The 10,333-nt window shown below is 39.5% G+C and overlaps 2 protein-coding genes across 2 annotated transcripts; both read right to left on the bottom strand.

The window, feature by feature from the left end:
* Positions 1 to 613: 613 nt before the first annotated feature.
* LOC120559015 (chymotrypsin-like elastase family member 2A) lies at positions 614 to 4,905 on the bottom strand. The gene is made up of 8 exons (XM_039800439.1): positions 4,797 to 4,905; positions 4,329 to 4,417; positions 3,993 to 4,090; positions 3,050 to 3,172; positions 2,701 to 2,837; positions 1,214 to 1,359; positions 803 to 955; positions 614 to 679 (listed from the first exon to the last, which is right to left on the bottom strand). The coding sequence occupies exons 1-8, from the start codon at positions 4,903 to 4,905 to the stop codon at positions 662 to 664; spliced, it is 873 nt and encodes a 290-aa protein (XP_039656373.1). The 3' UTR covers positions 614 to 661.
* A 200-nt stretch (positions 4,906 to 5,105) lies between these two features.
* Positions 5,106 to 9,560, bottom strand: LOC120558818 (chymotrypsin-C-like). Its single transcript, XM_039800070.1, has 8 exons — positions 9,504 to 9,560; positions 9,290 to 9,378; positions 8,690 to 8,787; positions 8,126 to 8,248; positions 7,858 to 7,994; positions 6,362 to 6,507; positions 5,395 to 5,547; positions 5,106 to 5,211 (listed from the first exon to the last, which is right to left on the bottom strand). Exons 1-8 carry the CDS (start codon positions 9,547 to 9,549, stop codon positions 5,194 to 5,196), a joined length of 810 nt encoding a protein of 269 aa, XP_039656004.1. The 5' UTR covers positions 9,550 to 9,560; the 3' UTR covers positions 5,106 to 5,193.
* Between the last annotated feature and the right edge of the window lie 773 nt (positions 9,561 to 10,333).

Below are 10,333 nucleotides of genomic sequence, written 5' to 3' on the forward strand. Positions count from 1 at the left end.
ATGTAGTTAAAATGTTTTACATTGATGAAATTAGTGTTTTTAGCACTTTCTGTTTTACTCAGATGAGTGTCTGGAACACATGCTGTTTTTTCATTTATAATTTCTTATTTTATTACTTAAATCTATATTTCTTTTATGTACTGTGAAAATGTGCTTTTCTATGATAGTTATAATTTGTTTGTGCTGTTTTTCTTAGAGTAAAAACATGTATCTCATGAATATTTTATGAGAAATAAAAGGAAGTATTTGTTAATTAACAGTGTTTTTAAGAAGTGTATTTGGATTCCTTAACAGTTGTGTATAATTCCATGTTGACTTGTATGCCATAATCCCCTGAACATTAAAACATCAATGTTTTCTAACTTTGGTAATGTTCACCAATGCTGAGTTAATACACAGCTGCTGTATTGACAGCTGAGAGAAACATCTGGATATAGTTGTCAAGGCCCCTCCCTGCATGGCCAAGTTTAAAAAGGGCTTCTTGTTTTTAAGTGTCCAGGGCATGAACAGTATTTTAGCTTCACATTAACAAACAATGGCTCTGCAGTCCATTTGTTTGCATTAATAAACATTTCATTGTACTTTGCAGTAAAAAAAAAGAGGCAACACATTATAAATCACAGTTGTTCTTATTGCTGACAAAAGCACTTGAATAGCTTCTTCAGCAGTTGGTCATAGCCTGCAGAGTAAACAATAGAAACAATTATAATACACTTCCTGTTTTTGAAAGCTGAGGCTTTTGTTGGCTTCGTATTATGTTGTTTATGCTGGCAAGGTAATCACAAAATGAAAATGTTCTCACTGTGTTGATCCAGTTGATGTAGGAGCTGACTTGTGTGAACACAGTAGGCTTCTGGAAGACGTTGCAGCCCTGACCAGAACCAAAGCTCACCACGCCGTGGACCTCCCAGAAGCCATCAGGGTTCTGGCAATTAAGGGGGCCACCAGAGTCTCCCTGCAGGCCAGCACACACACTGTTGGCGTGAAGCTTATGTACACAAACTAAGGAGGTATGGCTACTAGTGATCTCGTAGTCACGCAGAATTTTCCTTTTACACCATTTCAAAGTAAAAGCCCTTTCCTTGAATCTTACTTACCTTAAGACTTTTATACTGTGCTAGATGAAAGTTTTACAGATGACATAACTCATTGCTTTAATTGACCATTACATTACTGTTGCAGCTTGAGATGACCCTTCCTCGTATGAACTTACACTACAGCCAGCAGTGATGCCGTCACCCCCGGCACAGACCATCTTGTCTGTTGCCAGGACGCTCCACCAGTCAGGCAGTGAGCAGGTAGCGTGGCCAACCACTGGCAGGAGAGCCTGCTGCAGGATGTCAGCCGGAGGACCGCTGGCTGTGGGGAAGAGACAGGTTTACTCGGGGGACAGGTGGGGTGCTTGAGGGAGATATTATTTGCTGTTACAGATGGTGTCCAGGGTAGAGAGCATAGAGGATTGCATTTAATACCAAAACGAATGGTATCCCAAGTGCTGTACATGGAATCCCTATTGAGCCATTTAGCTGCAAGAGCGCTACCTTGGATATATTGGATTATATTTGCTACCATTTATAGTTGTGTATAGCTTAACTTCAAAGATAGCTGTAGTAATAACAAACTTGCCCGTCTGTTGCAACTTCTAACTGAGCTTAAAAACAGTCCAATGGTACAAGAGAGTTTAGGCCCTCAAATTCGAGTAAAATGCATGTTTATATGTTTGATTGATAAGAGGGCTGTAAACTAGCCTGGAAATCCAGACCCAAATCCAAAAGATTAAGGGTCTGGCATTGAGTAATGAAAATGGCCCAACTCGAAAGGCGGCACCAAGCATGCATTTGAAAATCAAACTGCCCGCAATTGGATAACACTACGACCAATCACAACAATACACGGGGTGACGTATCCAGAGCCCCATACGCTTAGCTACCAGCGGAGCTAACTGGTAGATTAAACTGTCGTCATTTGTTTAGCTCGCCTCTGGCCTGCCTATATCAGATACACCGATGTGATTGGTGCAGCTCGGCTACAAGGGCATAGTTAATGAGCATCATTACTAAATTGAAATTGTGCTCTCGCGAGAACTCTGGATTTCCCGGGTAGCTGTAAACCATGCTTTCTTATCAGATTTTACTACATCTGGGCCAAAGGCAGTAAGCAGAGCAAAATGAAGTGTGTTTCATTCAACAGAACCCTTCATGCCTACCTGAGTAAACTGTGAGTTTCCCTTCTTTAAAACAAAATTCATCCTGGTTGTGAAGCTCACCTCAGTCAAGTGAGAATGTGCAGCAGTGTAGCATTTCCCTTCAAACTAAAGCTTTCTTTTTACTAGGATAATGCATTGTATCTACCCCTAGCTTTGTTTTCATGTATTTCCTCTTAAGACATTTTTTACTTCTTTTGACATACCATTTATGTCAAAAGATGATCATAGATTGAATTGGTAGCTGCAGTATGAAAATAAATCCCCTACCCGAGATATGGTTAGGTCTCTTCTTATTTAGCAGGCTGATGGATACATGTCCCATTTTTCTGACCAATTAATGGTTGTGAAATATTCTTGGCTTTGACTTTAACATTTGACCTAAATTGAGTGACAGGTGCACAGACACTGACTAGACACCACTAAGCAGGCATACAATAAGTCCAGGAAGGAACTTTGTAAAGCAGATTCACAGTGATTCATTCTCATTCCCTCACTGGAGAGTCGACCCCAGCCGGTGACATAGCAGGGAGCCCCGTGAGGCAGGACGACGCCGCGGTCTGGGACGCAGGCAGCCATGATTGTGTCAGAGAAGGTGATAGGGGAAGACAGCTTGATCAGGGCGATGTCGTTACTGCAAAAGACAACACAGTACACCCACATTTAAGAAGTAATTACAAACAAAACATGGTTCATGCTATATTCATGTTTTGCTTCATCAGCTTCCTCATTTAAAAAAAACAAACAGTTAACTGATCACTCATCACTCTGCTTACACAAGGTGGCCTGCTGACCATGCTTACACTGGGACTCCTGAGGCGATATTGACTCTTGACCGGCTCTTACCGGCTGAGCATGGTGTTGTAGTCCTCATGAGTGATGATTTTGGCTGCCCCCCGAGCCATCGAGCCCTCCTCGCTCGTCTTCAGGCTGTGTTTACCCAGCTCCACTCTGTAGTTATAGCGGCCACTGTGTGATAACAGATGACACCGCGTTTAGAACCGTAGTATCGACTTCTCTGCCTGCATGTACAAAACTGATTAAGCTGATGCTGGATTGCAAATGCTAAGTCGTCCTGTTGAGGTGATGCATGGTTGCTTAGGAGACCAAGCTGTTTTTCACTGGTTAAAGCAGTAATATCTGAGATTTCCTACTTTTCGTAAGCATTTTTATTCTGATTACAAAAAACCCCGTCCTCCTCAAAAAAAGGGTTTACTGTGAAGAAAAGCTTTTTGAACTTCTCTACATATCACTATTTTCTTTGTCTGTTCAGGCATGGTGGTGAGGTTATGCTGAATCTAGAATAACTGCCCTGCTCTTCTGTTCAGTCCCAAAACAAACAGCTCTTACAGTCACAGACAAAGCAAAAATCATCATTTCCTGTTGGGCACAGGAGTATTTCCTGGCACAGACCTTTGGTTTGGCATAGTAAATATAAACTGTGACTGTGAACTGGGCGTATTAAATCACAGTACTAAGTATAAATAGATGATGAAAAGTGGGAAAGTTCTTAAGATCATCAATTTAACAAAATAAATACTCAAACAACCTGTGTGTGTGTGTGTGTGTGTGTGTGTGTGTGTGTGTGTGTGTGTGTGTGTGTGTGTGTGTGTGTGTGTGTGTGTGTGTGTGTGTGTGTGTGTGTGTGTGTGTGTGTGTGTGTGTGTGTGTGTGTAATCATAAACAAAAACTGTCCCAGCCCAGATTGGGAAGCCTTTTAAAAAGAACATGCTGTATTGTAATTGTGATTATATTGACAACCCTTCCCCTCGGGTGGAGTTAAACATACTTGATGCAGTGTGCAGCAGTGAGGACCCAGTCAGAAGAGAGCAGGGTGCCTCCACAGACGTGCCTCCAGTGCCCACTTCTGTCTGACTGGAGCGAGATCTGAGCAGAGCAGAGAGAGCACAGTGTGCATTACTACACATTACAATTTCACTCCGTGTTACAAATCCATTTCATCTCTCCTCCCTCTTTTTCTGCTCCAGAGGAGAATTCATCCGAAATTCAACATTACTAAACTACAGAAGATTCAGAGAGTATATGTAGTGTTGTAATGTTGTTCTGTGGTTGTGAGTGATTTTTTTTAATTTCTTTTTTTATACAGATATAGAGCAGAGCCTACCTGCCAGGGCCAGCTGTGAGGCCTGACGTCCTCTCCTGCCACCACCCTGCTCAGCACAGGAGGCACAGTGGGAAGGCCACATCCGTAGGCTGGGACAGGGTCAGTAATGTATATTGTGAGTTTTGCACCAGACTTAATGTTAAAAAGTAGGTGATTTGGAGTTTTTTGATTACGGTAATTTTAGATAAGAATGTACACGTTCAGCTGGGATTGAACAATTCATATTTTTTCAAATAGAATATGATTATAAGTACTCTTTACAAGACTATTAAGGGACTATTCGTCTGGATTATACCACACCAAATGAGTTTTAAGTGAGTTATGTGAGAAAATTGAAACTGTCTTACCGCTAGCTACCACAAAAACGAGAACCACCAGCCTCCTCATGACTGTAGAGTATGTAGTGTGTGCCTAAATCTTGTGTTAAGAGCAGGCTTGTATTTATACTGCATGTTAGCAACTTCTTACCAGTGTACTGTACATACTGTCCTGGGAAACCTGGCTGAGACATGCAGAAAGTCAAACAAGTGGTGGAGTCTGAGAACACAGCATGTGGTTGGAGACAGGACTTTCCCATCACTACTCCAATTAGGCAACATTACATTTTTTTCTGCTATTTAAGTGTCCTTGGTCAAATTTGATAGATTAAATATTTGTCAAAATAAAAGTAATATTTCAGCTGACTCCTCATGCTTACAATTTAGTTATGCTTTATTGATTTTCATATTTTTGGGAAACTTGCTGACCCAATAATGAAGACAAAGATGGTACAAAACATAAAAGAACACAAAATCGTTTAATTTACAGTTCCACATTTTATTCATGTGTGTGCACATGGTGGCTTTGATCCCAAAAGCCTGCCCGCTCAATAGGCCACCATTTTCTGTGGAAGAGATGATAGAGACATGTTAGATTTAGTGCAGCGTCATGTTTTCAGTAATAACACGTGGTATCATTATTATTAATTGATCCAGATTTTTTTTTTTTTACTATTTTAACCCTTGATACCTGAATGAAAAAGCTCAAATAAAACAACAGTGATGTAGTGAGAGGTTCAGGAGCTTACAGAGCTGATCCAGTCGATGTAGGAGCTGACTTGGGTGAATACAGTGGGCTTCTTGGGGAAATTGCAGCTGAGCCCGGAGCCAAAGCTGACGATGCCGTGAACCTCCCAGGCACCATCAGTCTTCTGGCAGTTCAGAGGGCCGCCAGAGTCACCCTGAGTCATGTGAGAGGAAATATATGATGCAAATTCCACATTTAATAATAACGTCTTGTCACTGAAAAACACATGTTTACATCTAACATTACTCATGATACCTTACAGACGTTCCTTTACATTTTGTAGACCTTTTAACGGACACTCTTTCTCTCAAATAAATATTTATATATAAATAAAGGTATTTTAGGAGAGATAGTTTTCAGATATTTGTGGTGTATCAGAGGAAGAATCTCAGATAAAAGACTAAAATGTAAAGGGACAGAGCACATAGTGTTTCTAAGTGTAACAGTTATTGTCATTATTGATCAATCTGTAGATTCTCTCTATTAATCGTTTGGTCTATAATTTGTCAGAAAAAGCCCATCATAATTTCCTGACACCATCAAGCCTAAGTTGACATATTCAAATAGCTTGTTTTGTCTGACCAACAGTCTAAAACCAAAAGATATTTAGTTAAATATCAGAGAAGTCTAAAAACAGCCAAAAATCACATTTGAGAAGCTGGAACCAGTGAATATTTGTGAATACATAAATGACTTCAAATGCTAATTAATTATTTTTTTTTCTGACTTGATGAAATGACTAATCATTGCAGCTCTGTTTTGTTACAGTTTGTGTGACATGTACAATTACTATTGAAATGGAAAATGTATGTGCTCTTTTCTCCCCAATAAGTACAGAAAAAAACCTTCAATAAAACAGAAGAATGGTCCTCTCTATAATGCATGACAGACTTAACAGGTTGAGGAAGTTTACTGATGTCAGAAGCAAAGGTTCTATGATGTGTCATTTTGTGTTGTTTTAGACTCACGTTGCAACCGGACACAATTCCATCTCCACCAGCACAGACCATGGTATCCTTCACCTGAGAACCCCACCAGTCAGGCTTGGTGCAGGTGGCGTGGTCCACCACCGGCAGGAGGGCCTGCTGCAGGATGTCAGCGATGGGACCTCCGGCTGTTTGGATGAGAGATGCACACTAGCATAACTTCAGCTCAGGTAAAAGACTGGTGAGAAACACAACTTTAAAGGGTAACTACCATTTTTGTTCAACCTATTTTCCTATGTTTTTGTATCTAAGTGACTGATGAGAACAACAATCTGACACTGGTCCAGTATTGAGCGAGATCGCTGCAGTGGGCAGTGGCTAAACAAGCTACAATGTAAGTTAATAGGGCAATTGTGCAGCTTGTACGTTCACAAAAGTGCTTGTTTTGCTGTTGCAAGGTTCAGATTAATATTCTGCCAATATTCTAAGTGTCTGCCAACATTATGGAAAGGATTTTTAAGGAGGTCCACCTTTCTGTTAAAGAGTAAGATCCTTTTTTTAAACATCTGCAAAATTGCGTTTGGTAAAGCCACCAGACTCGTAAACTACACTTCATTCAAAGTCAAAAGAAACTAAATGAAACTATGAAAAGCCGTTTTGGGTCGTCTTTCCACTTTTCTAACTATCACAACTCTAGTTTTGGTTGAAATGAACACATAGTTTACTGATTTACATGTGAAAATATGTTGGCTCTATACACACTAAAAGTATTGTTTTTTTAACGGAGTCTGGTAGGTTTAGTGCTAGCGACCTCAAAGCTGTTTCTGGTTAAACAGAAAGGTCTTAAATAGGTTTTAAAAAGGCCTATCTCTGTAAGGATCCTTTCCATAATGTTGTCAGACACTTAGAATAATAATCTGAGCCTTTCAGTCGCAAAAAAAGCACTTTTAGTGGACCAAATTGACGATGCACATTTGCCCCATAGGGTTACATTGCAGCCCGGTCTGTGGCTGCCGGTTACAGCATTCATGCTTAATACTGGACCAAGTTTAAAGATTGTTGTTCCTATCAGTCACACAAAAACATAAGAAAAAAAGGGTCCATGTTGAAAACAAACGGTATTTACCCTTTAACAAGACAGATGTTTGAGGAAAACACTGATTAGAAAGGTTTAGGCAAACAACTATTTTCCATCCACACTGTAAAACTTTTTTATTTTAGAATAGTAGACCACTCTGCAGTAAAAAGAAATTGGTCATTATCAAACTTAAGTAGACACAAATACAGAAAACAAAAAGGTCTTCTTTACATTTACTGTATACAGTACATAAACATATAAATTTAAAGCTGAAATGCTAAGATAATACTGTATTACTAACCTAAATACGAAGAAACTGTTAGAACAATATTTTATTATGCAGGAAATAATGCTTTCTCAGCTAGTTTTTCTTTTGAGATCATTGCACACCACAGGAACTATTATCTGGTGATGTTTTAAGTGATCTATTAAATTAAACCGACTTTGTCAGGGCACTTACTGCTGAGGCGACCCCATCCAGTGACGTAGCAGGGCTCGTCATGGGGGAGGATGAAGCCGGCAGCAGGGAGACAAGCAGCCGTGATGCTGTCAGAGAAGGTAACTGGGGACTCCAGCTTGATCAGGGCGATGTCATTACTGGAGAGGAAACACACATTTAGATTCATCATACACCTGCTGTAAAATGTAACGTTTACAGAAATGATCTTTTTTGGTTTTCAGCAAAGTCTCCCAATTCATAGCCACAAGTCTTTTTTTTCTTTTTTTACCGGATGAACAAGGGGTTCCATTTCTCATGCACAACAATGTTAGCGGTGCCCATGAACACAACACCCTCCTCAGTCTGGATCAGGTTGTGCTTTCCCATGGCAACTCTGTACTCCCTGCCACTGCTGCAAGTTGACAGAGAGAAGAATGTGAAGTAGTAAAATATTAGCTCAGAGATCCTCTTCAAAGATTACGTTTCTTGATGCTTTTCTGTAGTAAGCTTAAAAGACAATCACTATCCAAATTACCAACCATGTTTTGTGGATTCTATATGAAAATGTGGTGTTCCTAACAAGCATTTTAATCTACTGTTAAGTCCTAAAAGTGAAAAGAAAAGCGGAGAAATGTGCTAGTGGTTTGAGATCATTCCCTTTGGGCTCTGGATTCAAAGAATTTCATGAATTAAGTAAAATTGTATTGGAAACTAAATATATCACATATTTTAATATACAGCTATAATTCCACACAGCATGATCCATGTCAGTGATTGTTAATATTGTGTCAGTGCTGCATTGAGTCATAATAACCTATCATCATGAATGGTTTTGGGCTCCACTGATCCATACCTGATACAGTGAGCAGCAGTGAGGACCCACTGGTCAGAGATCAGAGTACCTCCACAGGTGTGTCTCCACTCGCCCTGTCTGTTGTACTGCAGGGAAATCTAAAACGTACATATGAACACAATCAACAAGTGTTCTTTTCTGTATCTGCCCTCAAAGACTTACTGTTTACAGGCACACATGCAGCTGTATCTCTTTCATATATTAAATGCACCCTGATTTAAGCCAAATATTAATTAAAAACTGTCTTGTTTTTCTGTGCCTTTGATGAATTATTGTTATTGAATTTGGGGCAACTTATTGCACTGTAACCACTATATTATTGGTCCATTATTATTTTTTTGTCTATTTGTATATTATCTTATTTTATTTATCTAAATGTATTCTATTTTAATTCATTAATTTGATTATTTATTGTCTTTTAAACATACCTTATGTAAAACACTTTGAATTTGCTCTATTATTGTGATAGTTTTAGTGTCCTTGTCACATACTGTACTGTATATCTTAACAGCCTATAATTTACTATACTCTCATGAAGTCTGCAGTCTTAAATAAGTATTTTTCCGACAGTTGACGCCTTGTTTTCGGGGCATGTTTTACCTGCCATGGCCAGCTGTGAGGCCTGACATCCTCTCCTCCAACCACCCTCGTCACCACAGGGGGGAAGGTGGGCACGCCGCACCCGTAGGCTGAAGAGACAGACAGAGACAGACTCTTAACTATTAATCTGCATTCAGTTTGTAGAGAAAGCTGAAATACTGTAGTTGCATGGCTCAATGCAGATGTAACAGTCTCGTGTGTGTAAGATCCTTACCACCAGCAACAAAGAGAGCAAAAACCACAAACTTCATCGTGTCCATATACCCACAGTTTGCAGTGAAACATCTGACATATTTATACCTTTCATGATGTTATGCAACCTACAAAAACTGTGTCAAATTCCTGGAAATTTTCCCTTTGACAATTCTTTATACTGGGGTGGAGCTAAGTGGACAGCAAAACAGCCAGAACTGACCAGGATAACAAGGCCAAGGCCAAAGTGTCCTGGAGTTATGTATAATTTTTGGACTTGTTAAACAAGTCAGGGGAATGAAAGGTTTTTAGCTTAACCCTCAAGAGCTTCAGTGGATGCAAAGAGCCTTATTTCATACCAAATGTAGCCCTCCCTACTCTGACTCCTCCAGCAGCTGAAGTTTCCATTGCTCATGAAAGCACTGAATGTTTCCTGTGGCCGTGTAGTACTTATTAGTACCGTGTAATACTTGCATATAGCTACATAAAAGCAGGTCTATTCATAAGGTTTAATTGTAATATCTGCTCATTAAACATGGTGGATAAAACAGCAAAAAGTCTTATTCCTCTGCATGGATCCACTACATTTTGTATCACAGCAAAAATATTGCAACAGTTGACTAAATTTGTGATTTTACATAAATGTCAGCATTTGATCTATTATTTTCTTGGAAAACAAGTTGGAGCGGTGCAAAAAATGAATGCTTTTGTGCTTTTGCTCTCTTTTGCTTTTGTAATGTTTATAAAATATTAGGGTAAAAAGCAATTTTGTCGCACACCAGTTTACCACATATATATCAATTTCCAACCTTGCTAAAATATTTAGTGTTTTTTTTAAAACACTGATGTGGG

Source organism: Perca fluviatilis, chromosome 5 (assembly GCF_010015445.1).
Source record: "Perca fluviatilis chromosome 5, GENO_Pfluv_1.0, whole genome shotgun sequence".
NCBI lineage: Eukaryota > Metazoa > Chordata > Actinopteri > Perciformes > Percidae > Perca > Perca fluviatilis.

Coding starts and splice junctions, on each gene's coding strand:
- LOC120559015 (XM_039800439.1), bottom strand. CDS start 4,905: ATGGGAAAGTCCTGTCTCCAACCACATGCTGTGTTCTCAGACTCCACC. Junction 3,173..3,992: donor ACTGCTGCACACTGCATCAA/GTATGTTTAACT, acceptor GTTATCACACAG/TGGCCGCTATAACTACAGAG. Junction 2,838..3,049: donor TACAACACCATGCTCAGCCG/GTAAGAGCCGGT, acceptor TGTCTTTTGCAG/TAACGACATCGCCCTGATCA.
- LOC120558818 (XM_039800070.1), bottom strand. CDS start 9,549: ATGGACACGATGAAGTTTGTGGTTTTTGCTCTCTTTGTTGCTGGTG. Junction 8,788..9,289: donor CTCACAGCTGGCCATGGCAG/GTAAAACATGCC, acceptor TGTACGTTTTAG/ATTTCCCTGCAGTACAACAG. Junction 7,995..8,125: donor TGGAACCCCTTGTTCATCCG/GTAAAAAAAGAA, acceptor TTTCCTCTCCAG/TAATGACATCGCCCTGATCA.